The sequence below is a fragment of the Polistes fuscatus genome, unplaced genomic scaffold (genome assembly GCF_010416935.1).
Source record: "Polistes fuscatus isolate 324 unplaced genomic scaffold, CU_Pfus_HIC Scaffold8, whole genome shotgun sequence".
NCBI classification, from domain to species: domain Eukaryota; kingdom Metazoa; phylum Arthropoda; class Insecta; order Hymenoptera; family Vespidae; genus Polistes; species Polistes fuscatus.
This window is the reverse complement of record NW_025113162.1, coordinates 7,389,674-7,413,872: the sequence shown is the minus strand read 5'-3', so window position 1 is coordinate 7,413,872 and position 24,199 is coordinate 7,389,674. Positions and strand designations below refer to the sequence as shown.

Genomic DNA, 24,199 nt, shown 5'->3' with positions numbered 1-24,199 from the left:
TTAGGACTACTCTTTTTTTATTTTTATTTTTTTTTATTTTACTTGTCTAAAAAGACTACGTATTTAGGTACGCTCTAAAAAAAGTGGTTTTTTTTTTTCTTTTTTTTTCTTCCTTTTAAAAGCTTCCCGTCCTCGTTGTTAATTTCTTATTTTTTTTTTTGTTTTTTTTTTCTCTTTAAGAAACGGGAATTGATTCGAAAGTTCGAGGAATTGAAAATTTCGCTGGTATTACGAATCGGTTTTAATACAATGGCGCCGTTTGCACGCCATTTTGTCGATCGTAATCTGCCATTTTTTGTCCGCGAGGATCGGTAATTCCTATTTTTTTGTTTTCTTCTTTTTTTTTTTTTTGGTAAAGTACAATTTAATGTATAAAGTCGAAATATGAATATAAGTAATTAAAGATTGGCGTTGTTGTATCCTAAAAATGCTGTTATCAATTAATTATCTAAATTCCTTTTTAGAGCTTCTAAGTGAAGTCCTAGTGCACGTCTAGGTGTCATGTTTAGCGCATTCCAAGATTCATTTGAAAAGAAGACCATTTTCTCATCTACCCACCCCCACCCCCTCCCCTGTATTCCCCTGCAATAGTTTTGTGATATATCCCGTTGCCCGTTCGAGTATCACAGTTTATCGAGTATGATATGTTAATATTAGCGTTTTAAATCGATAGTAATAAAAGTGGTTTTTATTTTTTTTTTCCTTTTTTTTTTCTTTCTTTCTTTGTTTTTTCCCCCGTATATTAATTAATTATATGTATACGTATTATATATATGCGTTCAACGTAAATCGGTCGTGGTTCGACAATGAACCGACCGATTGTATGATATTGCTATGATCATGTTATAAAATCGAAAAATACAAATGGCCAGTTGGCGTAACTAGGCGAGCAGAGACGTTAAAAATTGAGATATATAATATATGTTTGTTTTTTTTTTTTTTTTACTCTTTTCTTTTCTTTTTTTATTACTCAAATATCGTCTAAAGCATTATTGAATACGTGCGAAGTTATTGAATTGTTTTTTTTTTTTCTTCTACGTTTCCCCTTTCCGAAAATCACTCCCCCCCTCCCCTCTGTCCCCGTCCTTTATTATTTTACGTTGAAATTTGTTGACATCGAAAAATCTTCGAAGTTCCGTAATATCTCTTTCTCTTTCTATTCGCAATTCTATCCCCGATGTATAATTATTTTTTTTTATGGATAAGAATGTTTGTTTGTTCGTCGACGAACATTCGAACGACGAATTTTCCTCTCTTACGTATTTGGAACGTCTCATAGAAAAATCAGAGACTACAAATTTCCTAGTAGAAAATGTTCTAAAAAAACAACAGAAAATTGTTAATAAAATGTGCCACAATTACGCGTGTGTGTTGGTATAAATTCTATCAAGATGAAGCGTATCTTCGATAGTTCGTAGCAATATTGTTTGACAACAAAAAGAAAGAGAGAAAGAGAGAGAGAGACAGAAAATGAGAGAAAATGAGAGAAAGAGAAAGAGATTCAAATTTATCCCAAAATTACAATCACGCGTGTACGTATGTATGTATGTGTGTATATATATAAATATACGCGTATAGTAACCTGATAAGGATCATTTTTTGGCTCACCTAGTTACGTTCCTGCGTATTATATAGAACGTTCGAGCACTTTTAGGGAGAAATCAGAAACATACGGAAGGCCTGTAAAGGCCGGTGTATCCGCATAATCGTGCACGCAATGCCGGCAACAATATCGCCGCTGCGGATAGATTGTCTTGCAGTTGGGAACATTCGCAAATCAGTAGATACATCTTGTCACCCTGCGACATCGATTTGTGCAATGTTATTCGCCTAAGTCCAACCGATTTTGGTAAATATCGATACATCATTCTGGCACCTAGACAAAATTTATTGATTATTATATTATTTTAATTATATAACAGTATAATATACAGGTAACCCTTTCCTATAACACGACACAAAAAATTGTGAAAATTTTTATACAGCTACTGTATTTTTATATTAATGGATAACACAATGGTTGATTGAAATATTTAAAAATTAAATTATTGTAAAATAATAAATTTTCGATTCAACTCAACACAGCATTTTATCTACCTTGTTGTAGGAGAGTTACCTGTATATATATTTAATTATATTGTTAACTATTATATTATTAAATTACGAATATAAATAACAACAAAATTAGATTGAAAGTATGAAAGAAAGAAAATATATTACAATATAATATACAGGTAACTCTTCTGCAACATGTAATTCTATAACATGATACAAAAAATTGTGAAAATCTTTATACAGCTACTGTATTTTTATATTAATGGATAACACAATGGTTGATTGAAATATTTAAAAATTAAATTATTGTAAAATAATAAATTTTAGGGGTTTCATATAACAAGGTTCAACTCAACACATTTTCTAGGAAACTGTTTACCTTGTTATAGGAGAGTTACCTGTATATATATTTAATTATATTGTTAACTATTATATTATTAAATTACAAATATAAATAACAACAAAATTAGATTGAAAGTATGAAAGAAAGAAAAATATTACAATATAATATACAGGTAACTCTTCTGCAACATGTAATTCTATAACATGATACAAAAATTGTGAAAATCTTTATACAGCTACTGTATTTTTATATTAATGGATAACACAATGGTTGATTGAAATATTTAAAAATTAAATTATTGTAAAATAATAAATTTTAGGGGTTTCATATAACACGATTCAACTCAACACAACATTTATCTACCTTGTTGTAGGAGAGTTACCTGTATATATTTAATTATATTGTTAACTATTATTATTAAATTACAAATATAAATAACAACAAAATTAGATTGAAAGTATGAAAGAAAGAAAATATATTACAATATAATATACAGGTAACCCTTCTGCAACATGCAATTCTATAACATGATACAAAAATTGTGAAAATCTTTATACAGCTACTGTATTTTTATATTAATGGATAACACAATGGTTGATTGAAATATTTAAAAATTAAATTATTGTAAAATAAAATTTTAGGGGTTTCATATAACACGGTTCAACTCAACACAACATTTATCTACCTTGTTATAGGAGAGTTATCTGTATATATATTTAATTATATTGTTAACTATTATATTATTAAATTACAAATATAAATAACAACAAAATTAGATTGAAAGTATGAAAGAAAGAAAATATATTACAATATAATATACAGGTAACCCTTCTGCAACATGCAATTCTATAACATGATACAATAAATTGTGAAAATCTTTATACAGCTACTGTATTTTTATATTAATGGATAACACAATGGTTGATTAAAATATTTAAAAATTAAATTATTGTAAGATAATCAATTTTAGGGGTTTCATATAACAAGGTTCAACTTAACACAGTCAAGTCACAGCAACAACAACAATTTTTTAGGAACCTATCTACCTTGTTATAGGAGGGTTACCTGTATATATATTTAATTATATTATTAACTATTATATTATTAAATTACAAAAAAGATTAGATTGAAAGTATGAAAGAAAGAAAATGATTGGGTAAGTACCGCTCCAATAAAGCCAATTTTGTTCGAATTTGAGACCATCGTCACCCTCGAATACTTTGAAGATCGAAACTATGTAACCGGTGGACGGAATAGGTGGTCTACCACCTGGTGGTTCCAACGGTGGTCTGGCTATCGTAGCAACTTCGTTGAATAAATCCAAAGTATGACTAGCAGCGTATCTAAGGTCCCGTGGATCGAACTTTCTCAAGGCCGCGCATTGAACTTCGTTGTAAAAATCGAGAGGATCCGTGTTCTGCTTATTTATCAGATAATACGTTATGAACGGGAAGTCAGCTGTAACAATGTTGCAAACATAAATATTATTTTATAATGCAACTTTAGAATCTGTAATTCGTCTAAAATTTTTGATAGAATAATATCGTCAAATTATTTTTCAAATTAAATGTTATAATAAATAAATTACGTTCGGATTGTGTTAAAACTTTGTATTTTTAAATATATTACATTATTTAAAGTGTAATGTATATATTTATTTATATATTTATTAATAATATATATTATTATTATATATATTTATTTTCTGGTTACGTTTTGATCGTGTTAACTTTGTATATTTAAATATATTACATTATTTAAAATAATATATATATTGATAAGATATTATTACGTTGATTTAGTATTGAATTTTATTAAATTCTATTTAAAATTAGTATTTGAAATAAATAATTTTCTATAAATCCAGAGAGCTTACCGTTCTTTTCCATATTCGTTAGTAAAATACTTTGAGAAGCGGAAGGTGCAATCTCTGCAACGAGTTCTGCAGCGGTGTCACGTTGCAGGACGAGTGGTCTTGAAACAGGAGACTCTACCAAAGGATCCAAGGGTTCCAAGGGTGTCATGAAATGTGCAAGAACACATTGCTTTGGGTCTTCTACCTCCAAAATCGAGAGTGGGCTGCCTGATCTTTTCTTGTCCGCTATTTGGGCGCTCTTTAATCGTGTCAAACAAATACAAGTTTTAAAAAGAAACACGAAAACGGAAAAGAAAATATTGAAATGTCAAAGAAAGACAAAAATGAAAATGAAATAAACTCAAGAGTTTTGAACGTTATTTGAATAATTATTATTTTTAATTGGTGTGGGTCCAATACACACCACACACTGCGTAATAGAATTACGTTGTTGGTTTTCTAACTCGATGCGATTGAATTTAATTTCGTTCGGTATTAGCCCCCCACGAGTACTTACGTTTGTATTTAAGTCAGAGACGTTTGTATTTGCAAGGTTTATTCGCGTTATTCTCTTTCTCTCTTTCTACTTGTTTCTCTTTAGTTACAAACTTGTGCATTCCAGTTTTAACAGGTGCACGGTACACTCGTTCATTTCGATTATCAAAGTACCTTTAATATGTACCTGCTTTTAGACCACCTTTTTCAACCTTGGGAAATAAGAATTCATTTTGTTCTTATTAATTTGAATGAAAGTTAGTTCGAAATATGATCTGATGCATTTCATCTCGAGATTTGATTTCCTGTTGTCGTAGTTGGTTGTTGTTGTAGTAGTAGTTTTAGTTGTTTTTGTTAGATATTGTTGAACTCGAAATAGTTTCGAATATATTCAATTGAATTTGATCGAAAGTTACACCTACCGGTACACCAGCTGGTAGAAATCTTTCCAATGATGCGAGTGGTATGATGAAGCAGTCTCGGTCCAACGTGGCTAGGGAAATCGGTTCACCACGTGGTGGACTATTACCGGATACGACAAGGGGTGTATAGGCACCGGAAGATTTATTACCGCTAAATGACACCTGGAAATATCGATAAACACGATTTTCCTAATTGATTTTAATAATCATTTTATTAATCGTCCTAGGAATCAATTAGCAAGTTGAAACTTCTAATTGGTTTTTCCTCTATTAAAGAACTTAACTATTCAAATTTTGTTTCATAATCTTCGGTTATGTTCAATTTATATTTTATTACTACTACTACTACTACTATCTCAAGCTTGATGTAAATTTTGTTAATATATGTTATATGTGTATTTTGTACATTAAATTCTCGTATAATACACTACTCTATAAAAAAGTAAATTAATTTATGAATAATATAAAAATATAATTAAATAATAAATTTTTATGTATACATTTAACTATCGTTCCGTTTTAATTTTCTGTACGTGTTTTTCGCAACAAAATTAGATTATTATTTTAATAAGGCACGATATTGAAAATAAAATTTGAACACTAAGATAGTCTCATCATATATTATTTATATTATAAATAAATAAATAATATATAAAATATAAATAAATAATATAAATAATAATATATATATAAATAAATATATAAAACATATATTGTTTATATTATTTAATTATTTTTTTTTGTTTACAATATATATTTTATTATTTCAAAACGTGATATTTGGATTACCGATCGTGAGAAAAGTAACTCGTGTTACGGAATTAGTTTTCTTTTTTAAAAAAAAAAAAAACAATAAGAAAAAACTGTTCGTGACATTGAAAAATTGGTTAGAAAAGTACTATCTATCATGATAATTTATCGCGATAATGCTACGAGCAGAAAAGAAAAAAGTATAAAAGAAAAGAGAAAACAAGAAATTTTTTGAAGTAAAATAAATTTCGCGCGAAATTGTTCTTTTACAACTTAGGACGTGTAACGCAACGCGTGTAATCTCAAATGTAGGAATCTCGTAATCTCTGCAGATCTCGTACGTACACGCGTATTTTATCGATCTGCTCGTAAAACGGAAATATTTTTCCTTTTCCCGATCGATATTTATTGTTCCTATTATTTTTTCCGTATAAAATATACGAGCATCTTTAAATATTACATATTTTTTCTTTACAACGTGATTTCATAGAAGACAAGTAACGTAATTTGATTTGCAACGAATAGAAATTTTAGATTGATATTTGTAGATCGTATTATTTTTTTTTTTCAACGCGTCGTTCGTAATATAAAAATAAAAGCAAAACAATTATCGAGAAATAATAATAATAAAAAAAAAAATTCAAAAATTGAAATTACACGAACGAGATAATGCGAAAGAAAAAAAAAAAAAGAAAAAGAAAAATAGGAAAAAGAAATTTTTCCACCATTTAACGCGTTCTATGTCTCTGTGTAATTTACTGCACGTCAAATGATCCACAATGTGGCGTGCAATAAGATAGGGGAACTTTGCGTGCCTATTTGATCTTGTGTAGGTGTAACTTTATGTTACTCGCGTTCGGTACACGTTCTGCCATTTCCTCTATAACTTTCTCGTCCTTGTAAAATTATCCTCCAATCGGCGAAGCATAGTAATGCACCACCAGCACCACCACCACCACCACAACCACATTTTCTTCCTTTCCCGTTCCTTGTGATTTGTACGATTCAAACGAAAATGATCTTTTAATTTCAGATAAGAAACTTAGAATGAAAATCGAAATACATTTAACGAACTCCGGTATATCAAATGTCTTTGAAACATGATAAGTATTATACCTTATTTAATTTTAAATCAAACACACATTTGTCATAAATTATATTATTAAATATAAAACAATGTAAAATGAGTCACCAGAAGCAGGACGCTTGAAATATAATTTTTGTTTACAATTCAAGGAAAGTAATTGCATTATTTCATGGGGGAAAAATGTAATGGTTGAAAGATCATTTTTTTTTTTTTTAAATATTCTTACAAAGCATAAGATAAAGAATTTAATGACCTTAATGACCGTATAATGTCGATGATTTATTTTTGATTTATTCGGATCATTTCCAACACGTGTACTCTGTGTAATTAGTTAAAATTTCCTAAAATAAAAAAATAAAAAAAGAATAAAAAAAGGAATAGTAGTGTTCACATTTGAATACGAGTGTGTGACCCATCCAATGTATTTTAATTCTTTTTAAATGTAAATATCTCGAGAATAAATGTTCGGAATGATATGACCACGAGGCTCATTTTTATTCATTTTTTCTACTCTTTTTTTTTTATTTAAACAAAAGATATATATGAAGGTGTCCTGTTTCTCATGACTCACAAATTTCGATGATTTCTTTCAGAGACATCCTGTATAAGGAACGTATAACAATGTATTTGATTTTTTTTTTTTTACAGTAAGGACGAATCTATTCATTATTTACTCCTTGAAAATATTTCAAAAGGAGACCCTTGACACACACCACGACTCTTCTGCTCTTGTCTGACTCGGTTCTCTCGTATCGTGATTCATAATGCAGTATAATAATTGTGGTGCAGTCATGAATCGTGTTACTACGAGTTATACGACATAACAATGTCACGCGTCAACGAGAATTCGAATAGCGAAGTTTCATTGGTTCAAAGTGAACGCGTAAGAAGGGTAACTTGAACGTAATGATATGGTGCACACACACACACACATTTCTAAATATATATACGTAAAAAGGTATGCATTAATATATATAGATAGTTATTTATACGAAATTAGCATAACGCGTATATTAACACCCCGAAACGTTACGGCCTGCACGAAACCGCGATTTGCAATGAAATATCGTCACGCGTTAGTTTTGCCAGCGTTAAAGCAACGTGTTATTTATTTTAAACGAAGTTTTATGAAGATATCGCGTGAGAGATGATACACACACATACGCGCGCGCGCGCGCACACACGCACACATCGGGTCTTTGAAACATCTCTCATACATTTTCATCGCGTCCTTAACGCGCGTTATAAAATTAATACGTTTTACCGGAACGCGAATTAGATGCACACTTTGATCGTATTGCGATGGAAGTAGGAAACATTAAAAAAACAGATTAAGATAATAACAAAATTGTAGAGATTACGTAACGAGCTTGACCGATAAACATATATATAAACACGCATATGAAATTTCAAAAGAAAAAAAAAAGGACGTATAGGATTAAAATAAAAATTAATTGCATATTTAAAAGATTTGTCTGTTAAAAATAGAAAGAGAAATTGGACAAAAATCTGACAAATTGTAATACCTGTCTAGAGGCAGTCGGGGTTGGCGGCTCGGACGGCTCCTTCGATTGCTGATTCTGCTTCCTCTTGCTCTGATTGGCCGAGACTGGGCCTTGCGCCGTGCCAGAGTTTCCCCCACCACCGCCTCCCCACTTGATAACGTGCGGGCCAGAGTTGCGCCGCGGCGAGGGTCCCAGTCGTTCGCCAGCATCGGAATCGGGTGGTGCACCGAGCGGTCCACCTGTGGGCGGTGATAGGAAGAGATGAGTTCGATAACCGAAACTCTGATGCTCGTGGTCGCCCATTGACGGAAAGTAGCCGAATTCTCTGCTGCGTCTTATAGCTCCGCGTCCAGTTATTACCGATTGACCTCTTGTTATACCGTAACGATTTCCAAAACCCAAACACGTTACACCACCATAAACTCCACTTCCCCCTCCTGCTCCTCCTCCTCCAACACCACCACCCCCACCACCTCCTCCGAATGTCCCGCCGAGTTTACTCTCTCCCAATCCACCACCGGTCCCCGTTAAACCACCACCGGCACCCTTCTCCACGCCGAAGTTCTTGCGGAACATAAGATTCATGATTGATGCTGAATAAACTTTTCCTTCCCTTCGGCTAGATTAGTTAGATAACCGATGACATATTTAAACTTGGGTAGAGAAAGAAGCAACGCAAAAGCAATGACGATGATGATACTTGTTGTTGTTGTTGTTGTTGTTCTTGTTGTTTGTTGTTGTTTGTTGTTGTTGTTGTAGTTTGTAGGTGCAGTTTAATTCACGTCAAATGCCTTTTATCATATTAATGGATCATTTTATGATGCCCCGTGTGTGTAATGAATAGATAAGAGAACCTGTTTAATGCACGATCATCCATCGTGCATAGGTCAGACCCCGTTATTGACTCCCTTTACTGCGCAAAGGGAGTCTTTATTATTTAACAATCGTATGTCGTGAAAAAACTCGACTGAATAATCATCCCTCCTATTTTACTCTCGAGGATAAGTACGATACCTCTTTGGAAGAATTTTGATTTATCATTGAAGTTACGTGATCTGTGTTGTGTAAGAGATGAAATAGGAATACAAAGTAGCAAAATGAAGTAATCAAAGAGAGAGAGAGAGAGAGAGAGAGAGCAACCTTGATATTTAATTCAAGGATTACAAACTATCCAAAGTATTAACGCGTTCATCGACCGAATAATTTTCGTCGAAATTGAACCTTGACCTCGGTAAATGAACGATACGAAGGGAAAACTAGAATCCTAGGTAGCAGGTTCGCGCACTACTATTACACCTTCATAGACTGTCGACTTGATACTGCCAGATCGAACGTAACTTCTCTTCCTCGCCCTTCTTGCTTTCCTTCCTTCCTTCCTTCCTTCCTTCCTACCTACCTTCTTTCCTTTCCTTCTTTACTTCAACGAGCCAAATTCAAAACTGTTTTACTAACTGCGTTCACTCGCGCATAACCGTTTCGCCTACTCTCTCACGAGGCCCCTACTCTCATTTTTCGAATCGTTTCATTTTTGTCAACCCGTTGGCTGGCTAATCGTTCGATCCAGTTATCTCTCTTTTCTTGCTCTTCGCTAATCCCCTCTTAATAATAATAATAATAATTAATATACCGATTGAAATATAGATTCTAAATGTGTACGAAAAATGACTGCTTGTTTTCAAATCAGATTCTGGTATTATAGTTAAACTCATAAAACGAACCACCAAATTGTTGTTTTACTTTGTAATTTTATGATAGACAAATATTTTTCCAAGGACAATGAAAAATATCATCAATCCAGTTACCACCAATCGATCGTAACGCGAATAAATTGACGTCTATTCGTTTATTCCGATTAGAATTCAATTAGAAACAATCCTTTAACTCTGTTTTTCATCTAGGAAGGTGTCACTTACACGTGTCGAGTCTCATTTTGTGGATTATAAATCGAATCTCCTGGTATACTAACTACATTACTATTATACGTTCAATTTCAGCATAGTTTTTCTTTTGTTTTTCATGAAACTTTTTTACGAATATTCTGAAAAATATTTGTATCGATTACTTCCACGTGTTATCGTCAAACCTCTCGATATTATCTACCCCCGTAAAACTTGTCTTCTCAAATTGAATTATCTTCGTGATCCTCTTAACACCAATACTTTGTATTATTATTATTATTATTCACTTTCCTATTTCTGTTTCTCTCTTTCTCCCTGATTTCATTATATTTCGCATCATTTTACTTGGCCTCTTGGCGTCTTCTTAGTGTGTCTTTGGCAAGGTAGACAATAAATACTCAACGAGAACTTTCAAAGCGACAAATAGTATTATAGTAGTAGTAGTAATAGTAATAACAGTAGTAGTAGTATGCAAGGTCTGTTATGAGTAAGAAAAGCATACGTAACTATACATAGACACGGATATATTATAAATGTATATTCCTTGCGTCGTTATTAGGATTACATCTTGCTATATCTTATGTTTCTTATTTGTTTTAATTTAAGTTCTCCTAGCACACACATCAAATAAAACACTGAACTGGGCCCATAGAAATTTATTCAATTGATACCAAAACTCAGAATTAAATATTTTTTTCTTTTTTTATATTATTATAGGGATAAACAGAAGACAGAAGGGTGACACGAAAAAACACACATGATACACGAGAGACGAAAAAAAACAAGGAACACGAAAACTTGGTATATAAGTTTCCATACTATGTACGTACACCAGATAGATATGGGGGGTGGGGGTGGGGGATTGGTGTAGTAAGAGGAATAAAAAAACAGACTGACTGACTGACTGTTTATTTCTTTGAAAGAAATACGGACACTCACGAAGCACGTGTTCGACACAGTTAGATCGATAACTCTATTGAAATATTCACGAGTTACGTGATGCACCACCAGTAGTAGGAGTAGTAGTAGTAGTAGTAGTTGGTCTTGGTTCTCTTAGGTCATCAAGGTTTTTCTTCTTGTCCCCTGAAGAAGGTCACTTTATTGATGCAGCTAGAAAACCGGCTCTGAATCCTTCCTTCCTTCCTTTCTTTTTTCCTTTCTTACCTTCGATCGAATTAATTACGACGGCCCTGGAGTGTGTTTCTTTTTTTCTTTCCCAACTAACTAGCTAGTCTAGCCTAGCCTAGCCTAGCCTAGCCTAGCCTAGCCTAGCTTAGCCTTGAAAGTTAACGAAGATTTTTCTTTTTTTTTTTAGGCAACAATTTAGAAATTAAAAATAAAATAATGAAACTCTTCGAATGGGTAATTAAATGAATGAAAAAAATAATAATAATAATAATATAGAGAAAGATAGTGTGTGAGAGAGGAGAGGGGTGGAATAAAAAAAGGAACGATTTTAGAATGACGCTATTCCGCACGAGTGGCACCCCGTTCACTGCGAGGAACGTGCACGAGGCGTCGCGACGTTTAACCCAGGGCTGTAGAAAAGTAGGGCTCTCGAGACGCTTTTGTTACCAACACATCGTTACTCCGACACCAATTGATACTCGAGTTTCTTTTTTTTTTCTTTTTTTCTTTTTTTCGTTTCGAAATAATTTTTGTTCTTTTTTTGTTCGTTAATATTTTTATTCTACTATATTTGCGTTTACGTATTCATATTTATTTTTATCGAACGTTATATTACACGATCTCACGATTTATTTTTATCTTTATGTATATATATAATAAAAAAATTATATAAACGTGTTACTAAACTTATTTTTGTTACAATTTTTTATTTTAGACAAAATATTACGATATACTATTGTTATTTAAAATGTTAATTAAATTATTTTCCACGTACGAATTTTTATTTCGAACAAATTTCTCACGACGATGAAAAAAAGAAACAAAAAATATATATGTATATATATATAATAAAAAAATTACATAAACGTGTTACTAAACTCTTATTTTTGTTACAATTTTTTTTTTAGACAAAATATTACGATATACTATTGTTATTTTAAAATATTAATTAAATTATCTTCAATGTACGAATTTTTATTTCGAACAAATTTCTCACGACGATGAAAAAAAGAAACAAAAAATATATATCTATATATATAATAAAAAAATTATATAAACGTGTTACTAAACTTATTTTTGTTACAATAATATTTCTTTTGGACAAAATATTACGATATACTATTGTTATTTTAAAATATTAATTAAATTATTTTCAACGTAAGAATTTTTATTTCGAACAAATTTCTCACGACGATGAAAAAAAGAAACAAAAAATATATATTTATATATATATAATAAAAAAATTATATAAACGTGTTACTAAACTCTTATTTTTGTTACAATTTTTTTTTTAGACAAAATATTACGATATACAATTGTTATTTAAAATGTTAATTAAATTATTTTCAACGTACTAATTTTTATTTCGAACAAAATTCCTCGCACTTTTCTCACGACGATGAAAAAAAGAACAAAAAATTTATTTATATATATATATAATAAAAAATTATATAAACGTGTTACTAAACTTATTTTTGTTACAATAATATTTCTTTTGGACAAAATATTACGATATACAATTGTTATTTAAAATGTTAATTAAATTATTTTCAACGTACGAATTTTTATTTCGAACAAATTTCTCACGACGATGAAAAAAAGAAACAAAAAATATATTTTATATATAATAAAAAAATTATATAAACGTGTTACTAAACTCTTATTTTTGTTACAATTTTTTATTTTAGACAAAATATTACGATATACTATTGTTATTTAAAATGTTAATTAAATTATTTTCAACGTACGAATTTTTATTTCGAACAAATTTCTCACGACGATGAAAAAAAGAAATATATTTATATATATATCAAAAAAAAAGTATAATAAAATACGTCTCACTGAGAGTATTCTTTTTCTGTTTTCGAGATCAAGATCGTAGCCCGCGTATCTGTCCTTTAGTAGCTTGCCAAAAGTCACTCCTGACGCACGAATTTTGGCACTCACTTGAACGAAACGTTTTGCTTTGCCGAAGTTTAAAGCTTTGCGAAATACCGATGACAGAAACATAGTGAGAGATGGTGAGATAGAAACAAAGAAGAAGATGGATGAGGGGTGGGTGGAGGTGGTGGGAGAGAAGGAGGGTGGGGTGTTAGAAAGAGAATGAAGAATGTTGAAGATATATATACATAGAAAAAAAAAAAACCAATATTCTTTCGTTCTCTTTCTCTCGTCACGATTGTACTACTGTTTGGTAGAAATTTATGATCTTTCCTATTCCAGTTGGCAAACTCTGCAAACTTAAAATGCGAGATTCATCTCGCAGCCAGTTTACTTCTTGGATATTGAATTGAACGTCTGTCTCTTTTCTTCTTCTTCTTCTTCTTTGGATTTATCTTCTATTGCATTGTATTTCTTTTTTTTATCTTTTTTTATATCATCGAACTGATTTTTTTTCTTTTTACCCCCCCCCCCATTCGAAACGCGAGATTCTTTTTTTTCGTTTGCTTTTGCGTTAGTTCCAAAAATAAATATTTAAATGAAATTGATTTATTGTTCGCGTAGAAAATTACAAAACGAAATTTATTTATTTATTATAATTTTGTGAATATCGAACGATGTTATTAGGGTGAATCGAAACTTCGTGAGTTGGTTATTTTTTATCTATTTTTTTTGTTAAATTTAATATTTACCGAAGTTAATTGTACGAAAAGAAAAATGTAATCCTTTATGCAGTTTTACACGAAATTTTTGATTCAACCTCTAATATTTGTTATACATCTCATTTTTGTACACGTTTGTTCGTTCGTTTGTTTGTTGTTCATAATTACCTTGTTTTTTCTTTTTTATTTGTTCGTTTTTTTACGTAGTTTTTTTAACTTGTAATTCTTTTTTTTTATTAATCACACTCACCGCAAACACATTGTCGAATGTTATGCACTTTGCAATCGACTACGATGAACGTATCGTCCATTAGAACTTTATTAGTAAACGATTCGTGTTAGACAAAAGAAAATATAAAACTGGCAACGAGACAAGCGTGAAAAACTTACGCTTTTAACGTTGCGAGTATACTTTATGGGACTGTACAACCTGTGAGAACTTAATCTTGGCAAACAGTTTGAAGAACTATAGTCATCGGTGATATTAATAGATACTTTTTCGAGCATGCTAAAAACACGCACGCACACACATACACGCAAGATGAATATTTCATGAATTGAAATGAATTCTTACCCGTTAATGAATTGTCGATATTTGACAAATGAAAATAAGAAAAATTATCTAAAAAGAATTCTCAAAATAAAATAATTTGAAATAAATTTGTAGATGTGGATTCAATTGGTATACAATAAAACAATTTTTGTATTTAATAATATCGTAGATTTAATTAAATAAATAAATAAATAAATAAATAAAAAAAAAAAGAATTATTTTAAAGAACACAATAACATAATGTTAATGGCGTAGTTAAAGTTCGATGAAGTTCAAGTGCTCATCGATTATTTCTTGCTGTAGTAGTAACACATGTTGTATGACATACGTTGCTCACGCTATCTACATTTATCGCGTTCTTAGGGTGCGGCATTTTGCTATACATAGTCATTCGTCAGTGTACATAATACATCCTTGTAATTATTGGAAAGAAGTTCTGTAACATGTATATGTATACTCCTATTTGGAAAATTAGTTTTCATTTATTTTCATTTATTTTCATTTATGAAATATTTCAGCTTTCAAATACTAATTTAAATAACATTCGTATTCGATTATATTTTAATGAATTCTTTAAATTAAAGAGACTCGTAAAGAAATCTTTTTTTTTTTTTTATTATAATTGCTATAGAGATAATTAGATACGTATTTATATAAATTTCTGCAAATATTGGATTATGCTGAATGTATTAAAATTTTTTCGTATAAAGGCGAAAAGAAAAATGTATTCTTTCGAAAAATAAAACTGGTTAACGATAATCATATTATTTCGTGTAAATTCGTATTTTAAATATTTATTGTGTACGATTTATTTTTTATTTTTATTCCATCTAATATTACTATTAATCGTTATACACTTTTAAACAAAATATATTATACAAAAATTTAATTCGATCATTTGAAAGAATATTTTGTGATAATTATTAAAAATATTTTTTGTAAGATAACATCGTGTCGTAAATTTAACGAAAGAAACAAATTTAGAATAAATTATGAAACATTTGTTTCCTTAAATTTTACAACGAATTTATTTACAAATAATTAATCGTTTCATTTAGTTAATTATAATTGTATTTCGGTTTATTCGATTCAAAGTTTACAATGCATTTAACGTTTAAGATCTTATTTTGCGTTGATGAACGAAATTTGATTTAGTTTCCTTTACGTGTACAATTATCTTTCTATTTTTCATTTCTATTTTCTCTCGGTTTTCTTTCTTTCTTTTTTTTATTTTTTATAAGACGAACTTATTCCCTAGATTTTCTCAAAGGCCAACATTGACCATTACTCTTCCTGCTACCAAGAAGCATCGATTTTTTATACTCAACTACGTTCGTGTGTATGCTACCCGAGAATCCAAGTAGTACGAATCAATAATTGTACGGCTCACTATCTTCTTCTAGATACTTTGTATCGTAACACGATTTAAATTAAAACAATAAGAAATTAAATAATTTAATTGATTGAATTATTATTCTCTCGAAATAATAATACGATTTAATAATAATTAAACGTTCGTAATATCTAACAATAAACTATAATAATCACGAACAAAAATGTATATGAAATATAATTGAATCTAATTCTAATTAATGATTTAATTATTTTTCATATATGTATAAAATATAAAAGTTTTCAATTTTCAAACAAATATTATAGTTGAATAATTATAGTTGATGTAAATAATGATATGTAAAATTAATTTATGATATTATTCGTTTAGAGATACTTAGACAAACGAAGAAATTAATACGTAAATTGTTTTGTTTTGAAAGTAATCATAGATACGTGATACGTTATTAAAATTCATTCATTAATTTTAATAATTTACAAACATTTACGCGAATGCGAATATACATACATATATGTATAAAGTAAACGTTTCGAGAAGTATGCCACTGTAATCAATTTATGCGCAACACGTTAACTCGAGATATCGAGTATGTAAAAACTCGTTTGTTCTACGCAGTTTAATTGTCAGTCGTTCCTTTCACTCGAAAATTGTAATAAATATTTATACAAAACAGGTAATAGAGATATAACATTTTAATATGAAAATCAATTTATATCGAATACTGGTCAACGATACGAGTAATTCATTTTTTAATATTAACAAATAAAAATATAATATTAATAATTATAGGACCTCTATATATATCTAACGATAAATAAAAATACGTATCAAGAGTGCACGTACTCGAAATACAAAATGAATGTGTTTGAAACGGCATGCAATAAGTAACGGGTAAGCCTAGCAAGCTAACTACTAAATATAAAATCGATGGTATCATATATTCGTAACATAAAAATATCCTTCGTAAGGTATTAACAATTTATTTACGACGAGCATCATCTCGTAAGATTAAAACCGTGCACAATTTATTGAAATGATTTCTTATCAATTATCTACAACCACTTTCGTACTAAGTACAAATTCATTAATCAAATTGTATAGAATAAAAATTCAAGTCCCCCTAGTTTTCCAAACAGAAGACTCAACGCAAAGATAATTAATAATCGAATAAAATAACATAGATTTAGGTGAACCAAAATTACGTTTTTAAATAAATATTTCCGAAAGTAAATATTCTACAAAAAACAAAATACATTAATGCAGTTTATAAAACAATTTGTGGGCACAATAAATATACGAACTTTTGGTTCACCCAATATATTCATTAATTATATAAAAATAAAACAAATGATGATCTCACCTGTATCGTACAAAGGGCAGGGCATGTAACCGTAACGTTGTTCAGGATGTACAACGGACCTGTTCCTTTGTCCGCTAGTCATCGCAGCAAACTTGGTCACGTATTGCAAGAATTTGTCATAGAAGAGTAAAATCGTCGTGCGAATTATCGTTGAAAGATTATTATTCGAGCTTTTATCCTTTTCTTCTTCTTCTTCTTTTTCTTGTTCTTTTTTTTAAACGATCGATTCAAACCGATCCTTTCGAGTTATCTCAAATCGGTCAGGTTAAGAACAAACAACATCCTTCGATGATCCTCCTCAGAACGTGTCATTGGTCATTGGCCAGATTCGGCCGCGAATTAACCAATTAACGCGCTGCCCAATATGTCGGTCGGCCAATTAGATGATCCCTCTTTTCTATCCAATCCCTGCTCTGCTTTCTAACTCTTTTCTTCTCTTTTTCGTTACACATGCACGCACGCATACACAAACGCACGCACAACTGAATCTGTTAGATAAATTCTTCTTCTTATTATTATTCTTCCTGTTCTTGTTCTCTTAAGATTTCGTGCTAACCGTGTTCTCACTTAATTAGCACGAAAATAACTCTCTCTCTATCACTTTTAGACTCGTTCTTCCCAAGTTCGGTCAACAAGCGCTGAGAATGGAAAAAGGAATAAGAAAATGAAGTATAAAAAAGAAACAAAATGGCGGCCACGAATTTTTCTCTTCCCTATTATATTTCTATCTTTTTCTATCGTTATTTCTTATATTTCGAGAAAAGAAGAAAGATTATTGTTCCTTGAGGAAAATGGGAACGATTCTTCTGCGTGTCATCGACCGTTTCTTCTTTTTTTTCCTTTTTTTTTTTGCCTTTTGAGAAGAACCGAAGAAGATCATTCCCACTGTCTAAATGTCTCTCTCTTTCTTCTTTTCTTTCTTTCTTTCTTTTTCTCGCATCAACGAGAGGAAAGATTTTCGCTTGGAACTTGGGACAAGGAGAAAGAGGTCGAACATGGTTTGGTAAGATGGATTGAGGAAAGTGGTTGTCCAAAAAATTTCTATTCTTTTTCTTTTTTCCCTAATTTCTTTTCACCGGATTTTAAGAATGTTTTCCTTTTTTTTTTCTATACTTTCGTCGCATTATTTAAACTTTGATCATCTGACGTGACTTTAAAGTCAAATATCGACCTATCGAGAGATCTGTTTTTATTTAATTTAATTTTTCTTTTTTATACAAATGTGTAATACAATATTTTATTAGTATTATTTAATATCTCTTTGAAAAATTATTAATATTTAAGTTTTTAATGTAAGAATAAATCGATTATGTAATTTCTCTGTTTATTGTTAATTTGTAATTTTAAATTGTTAATCGATAATTCACATGATTTTATCTCATATATATTTTTGTACAGTTACGAAAAGATATTCGTGCTATATGGGAAGGGGGGGGGTTAAAAATATTTAATTATAGTTAAAACTGAATAAAATAATATTTTAAATCAAGAATAAATATAAATTAATATTTTATTTATTATAAAAATTGTTTCAAATAGTATCTCGTTTGAAATATTAATCCAATATATTCTGTATAAAAATAATGCAGATTAAAAAAATAGATCTTAGGCATGGGATAATTTACAAAACATTATAAAAGAAAAAAAACTTTATTCTTTCATTACCTCGGAAGAATTTTATTGACATGTTATTGTTAAATTCGTATAATAAAAAAAAAAAAAAAGAAAGGGGTGTGATACGATACACGTGAACTTTGCCAGTAGAGAATCGAGTGGCTTTTATATGCTTTAAGTATTCTTCAGTGTAGGATGCATTATCGATACCGAAATAACAAAACATAACAAAACCTTGTGAGAAAAAATAAGAAAAAAAGAAAGTAAGATAGAGATAGAGAGAGATAGATCGTAAACATTTGGTTACTTCGTGTAAACGTATTATGTGTATGTTTCGAAAAATAAACCATAAAAGGGGAGGATTCCAAGCCAACAGCTGTTTACCAAATGCTTCGTGTTCCAAGTAAATGCACTGAAAATGTGGCTTTATCGTTCATCAAATTGAAATTTTCTTGGCTCCGTTTCGAATACTCTTATAATAGTTAATCAAAAGTATATTTAAAGTTACAACTGTTCAAATTAAAAAATGCATTAGTCAAATTATTCACTTAAAAGATGTGATTATTCAATGAAAGTGTTTTTTACAATACACATTTTTATTTGATTGATGATTAACAAAATATTTATATTTGTTTTTCAGAAAATTATTAGATTAGTTGTATAGTTAATGATAAAAAATATTTAAATATATATATATATATGTATATAAATAATTTCCTAATTAATTTTTGGAACTTCTGCCTGCTATAATTTCATTTTTTTTTTTTCTATTTTTAATAGCCAGGCAAATATATTATTGGATACTTTTTAAATAACAAATGAATACAATATGCATTGAGAAAATATTCTTCTGCACAACAAACACTCCCATAATATATGCATTTAGAATCTATTGAATATACTAAAGAATGTTTTTTTTCTTCCGATTGACGTCATTTAAATTAACATTTTATTAGCATTCAGGTAAACTGAATAAAAAAAATTAACGAACGTTTATATACTGTGTTTAACCATTCGATTCTGAATGATAAAGTGTACAGGGACCACGTGGGCATCGAATAAATAAAAAGAAGAACAAAAAAAAAGATATAAAACAATAAATAATATATCATTCATTCCAGTAGAAAATTGTTCATGCACGAAAAAAGCTTCATAGCTGCAGGGCATTTCGATTACAGGAGAGATTTTCGATGTTTATTTTTTTTATTTTTACCGAACCAATAAAACTCTTTTTCGAAAACAGGCAAAAAGGTAGAAAAGAACCAAAAAAAATTATCGTTTGTTGGGAATATAAAATGGGATGAGAAAAAAGAAAAGAAAACAAAGCGTTTTGAATGAACTTTATAACAAACCTTTTTTACACCATGACAAAAAAAATTACAATGTAAAATAAAGAACACAATACGGCATCTCACGGACGGATTAAAATTCGACGAAACACTCTGTATATATATATATTCTCCCTTGCCACGAATCGATTTGCACCGGACAAAAGGTTCAAAAAGAAAAATGAAAATAAATAAATAAAAGTTATAAAAAAAAAAAAACGAAACAATTTTTCTTCACGTTCGGCCACTCTCGAGGGTTCGTCACGTGGACGGGGACAAAAAATTGGACCTTCTCCAGTAATAAAAATAAAAATAAAAAGAAACAAGAAGAAGATGAAGAAGATGAAAAAGATAAAAAAATGGAGAGTAGGATTTAATATATATTTTTCCCCCACTCCATTTTCTTTTTCCTACTAATCAAATTATTAATAATAATAATAATATTTCACACAAGATTATGGCTTTTAGATATTCCTAAACGCGAGATTAGATAACGCACTTATGTTAAATATTTTTGTTTCTTAAATTGGCGGTAAGATTACGCGTAGAACGGATATGATTGGTTCGAACTATTTATGACCGTTAAATTCTAACCTAAAAATACGGAACAAAATAGGGAAAATGGGAGATAAATATTTGAGTAGTTTCGCGGATAGTACGTACATCCAACGTGCTCATCCACTCGGTAAAGGGTTAACGTGGAGAGAACGACCGTTCGGTGCACGGTTCGATGCTGTACTGGACCACTCTCTCTCTCTGTGAGCAGAAATTCAAAAGAGGGAGTGAGAGAGAGAGAGTTGGGGAGACAGGGGAAGGGATAGGACAGAGATAGAAGATAAAATAAGGGGTAAAGATGCGAGTATTAGAGAAATAGATGATTCTACGTATTATAATAGTTAAGTGTGAGTGAGATAGATAACATAATGCATTAGAATAACGAAATGAAACAGAGAGAGAGAGAGAGAGAATAAGAAAAACTGGTAGAGAAGAGAATGGGGTGAAAAAGGGGGTTGAAGGGGAGGTTTATATAGGTGAAAAACGCGTGCAAGAGATAGAAAGAAGATAAAGAACGTCAAAGAGAGAAAGAGAGAGAGAGAGAGTGTGATGGTAGAGGAGGGGTGGGGGTAAGAGTAAAGCGAATCAGAATGAACACTCTCTTTCTCTTTCGTTTGAACTCATTCTGTTTCATTTTATTCGCGTAACACATATATTATCTTTCTCATTCTGTATCATACTATCGAACACAAGAGAAAGAGAGAGGGAAGAGGGGGATGGTTAGAAGGGAAAGGGAAAGGGAAAAGAGAGAGAAGGAGGGAGGGATGCTGCGGATGCCGAGTAGAAATTCACTCTCTGGTTCTCCCACACCTCCCATACCTCCCACCCCCCACCCTAGGACGCCGCAGCGCGTCGCGGCGCATTTCATCCCCCTATTTCGAGCTAGCCACCCCCTCCGCGTCATAGTACCAACTCCCCTACACTATAAGCCTCGGTTCTATGTCGCAATGTATCTGCAGTCGGTGGCAGAATGCCCGGTTATGTGGTAAGCTACCTTTGGAAAGGTCCAACCCTTTTTCTCTATCCCTTTCTTCTGTGTCATCCCTTATTTTCCTTTTTTTTTTCTTTTTTTTTTCCGTGTACTTACTATTCGACGTTTTTCTGTCTCTGTCTGTCTCTGTCTGTCTAGTTTTCCTTTTGTCTTTCTCATATTAATAAAGAAAAGGAAAAAAAATAGAAGAAGAAGAAGAAGAAGAGAAAAAGAATGAACGGAATACATCTATTTCATGCGCTATTGTTTTAAATTCATCGTCGTTTTAGTTTGCTGCATTTAAAGCATCGAAACAAAAAGATGATGACGATGATATATTATACGATTCGTCGGATATTTCTTTTTTTTTTTTCTTTTTTTAGGTTATAATTTGGAAAAAAACTTGTTCAACGTTTCGGAATTTGAACGTTAATCAATGTTAAATATATTTGATGTTTATCATCATTAAATATATTTTTCTAATCTCGTGTATAAAAAAATTAGGATAAAAAGTAACAAATGAATCAATTATAAGTGACGTAAAATTGTGTTCGATGCACAACTCGTTCCCATCGTAATTTTCTAAAACAAACTATTTCGTTTCCAGTTAACCGATAAATAAAGATCCTATTTCAACATTCGTCAAATAAATAGCTTGGGATTTGTAAAGATTCATTTGATTTATCGATCGTACTAGATTAAAATAAACTCGTCTATTCTGTTTGTGCAACGAGTAACAAACACGCGCGCTACGCTCGTTTTTTCATTTTATTTTTATTTCTTTTTCTAAATATTAAAAAAAAAAAAATAGAAAGGAAACAAACAATAGAACAAAGTTTAAAATTAATAATCGTGATGCTAAAAAAAAAACACTTGGCATTGATATTTCATTTATTATTAAATTAAATTCATATACAATCTCGTATTAATTATTATGTAAAAAGAAAATGAGAAAGAAAAAAATAATAATAATAATAATAATAATAAAAGGGAGGAGATTTCGGGCCTGCGAGTAAGAAAAAAAAAGTTAAAAAATTAAAAAAAAAAAACATCATTTCAAAGGGAACAATAACCGTCTTCGTGGTTTTTAACGTTTCATTCGTAAGAAAAAAAATGGGGAAAGGTTTTTCAGAAGAGAAGGATTAGCATGTTCAATTAAACGGACCTTGAATCATTCTTGACTACGTTTTTCAGGCCACGTTTTACTTCGACCGTTCTTGAGAAAAGTCGAATAAGAATGTTCCCGGTGGGGCTCGTGTTTAAAAAACCTAAATTATTTATACCATCCGTTGCACAGTCGTGTGAGGAACAAAAAAGGAAGGAAGGAAAAAAAACAAAAAAAAATGGGGATGAGACTTAAGAGACTTTCTTAAAACTCACCCAACACTCCCCCCACTTATCCCATAGCACGACTTTTCTTTCAGTTTCTAAAAAGGTTCAACTTAGAAGCTCGTAAATCATTTCTCAGAAATCAGGTAATTAACGTTTTTTTTTTCTTCTTTTTTTTTCGAAACAATACATTGTCGTGGATCATAATTGATTGAAATTATTATTTTGACATAATTTGTTATCTTTTATAATAATTTATAAATAATTTATAATAGGAATTAAATTTTTTTTTGGGTGGGGGGGGCAGAGGAAATGTTGTAATTATTATTATTATAACAATCAGTACGACAATATTATTTTATAACATAACAAGTATCTATTGTAATAAATTATAATATATAATAATTATAATTATAATAGTCTATTATAATTATAAATTTGTTTTAGAATATATATTTTAATATATCTAATCCAAAAGTATTAAATTTGTCGATATAATGTTAGATAAGTTAACATTAATATATAATAATATATATTTAATAATCTTGTTTATATTAATAATATATACAAGGTGTGTTTAAGAAAATGTGATCGTCACTTAGAATTTAAATTATCGAATTATTGTAATATTTGTCTTGTAATAATTTTGATGACTCTGTTGACAGTTTCCTTTTAATTATTGTTTACAAGTATGTAAATGTAAAGTATTATATCATGCACAAAGTTATGCTAATATTTTTGAAAACATCCTGTACATAATATACGTGTATATAAGCATATACAGTGAGTCACATGAGTATTCGTACCATTCCTGCTATAAATTTCAAATAATTCATATTTTTATACTTGTATCGTACACATACACATACACATACATATATATATATATATATTATTAAGAAATTCTATTTTTGTTATTACTTTGACATTTATCTTTCGTAAAAAATCAATTCTAGTATAAACCATTCATTGGTTTCACAGTGTTCGAAATAAAA

The 24,199-nt window shown here is 30.3% G+C and overlaps 1 protein-coding gene and 1 long non-coding RNA gene across 6 annotated transcripts; one reads left to right on the top strand and one right to left on the bottom strand.

The window, feature by feature from the left end:
* Positions 1-1,608: 1,608 nt before the first annotated feature.
* On the bottom strand, positions 1,609-21,109 carry LOC122525201. Of its 5 annotated transcripts, XM_043647884.1 has the most exons (8): positions 21,014-21,089; positions 19,407-19,532; positions 17,409-18,046; positions 8,534-8,751; positions 5,171-5,332; positions 4,275-4,512; positions 3,563-3,856; positions 1,609-1,876 (listed from the first exon to the last, which is right to left on the bottom strand). In XM_043647884.1, exons 3-8 carry the CDS (start codon positions 17,488-17,490, stop codon positions 1,662-1,664), a joined length of 1,209 nt encoding a protein of 402 aa, XP_043503819.1. In that variant the 5' UTR covers positions 17,491-18,046; positions 19,407-19,532; positions 21,014-21,089; the 3' UTR covers positions 1,609-1,661. The 5 variants fall into 5 exon arrangements, with proteins under 5 accessions (XP_043503819.1, XP_043503818.1, XP_043503821.1 ...); XM_043647883.1 differs by lacking the exon at positions 19,407-19,532 and having other exon boundaries at positions 21,014-21,109; XM_043647886.1 differs by lacking the exon at positions 19,407-19,532 and having other exon boundaries at positions 17,409-17,896; positions 21,014-21,102.
* LOC122525203 lies at positions 2,169-3,590 on the top strand. Its single transcript, XR_006305730.1, has 2 exons — positions 2,169-2,399; positions 3,386-3,590. It is a non-coding gene; the product is annotated as an uncharacterized LOC122525203 (long non-coding RNA).
* Positions 21,110-24,199: the final 3,090 nt, after the last annotated feature.

Excerpts from the sequence above, each read along its gene's own strand:
- LOC122525201 (XM_043647882.1), bottom strand. The coding sequence starts at position 9,097 with ATGAATCTTATGTTCCGCAAGAACTTCGGCGTGGAGAAGGGTGCCGGT. Across the intron at positions 5,333-8,533 it reads CCCCGACTGCCTCTAGACAG|GTGTCATTTAGCGGTAATAA; the intron begins GTATTACAATTT and ends CGATATTTCCAG. Across the intron at positions 1,877-3,562 it reads AAATTGGCTTTATTGGAGCG|GTGCCAGAATGATGTATCGA; the intron begins GTACTTACCCAA and ends AATTTTGTCTAG.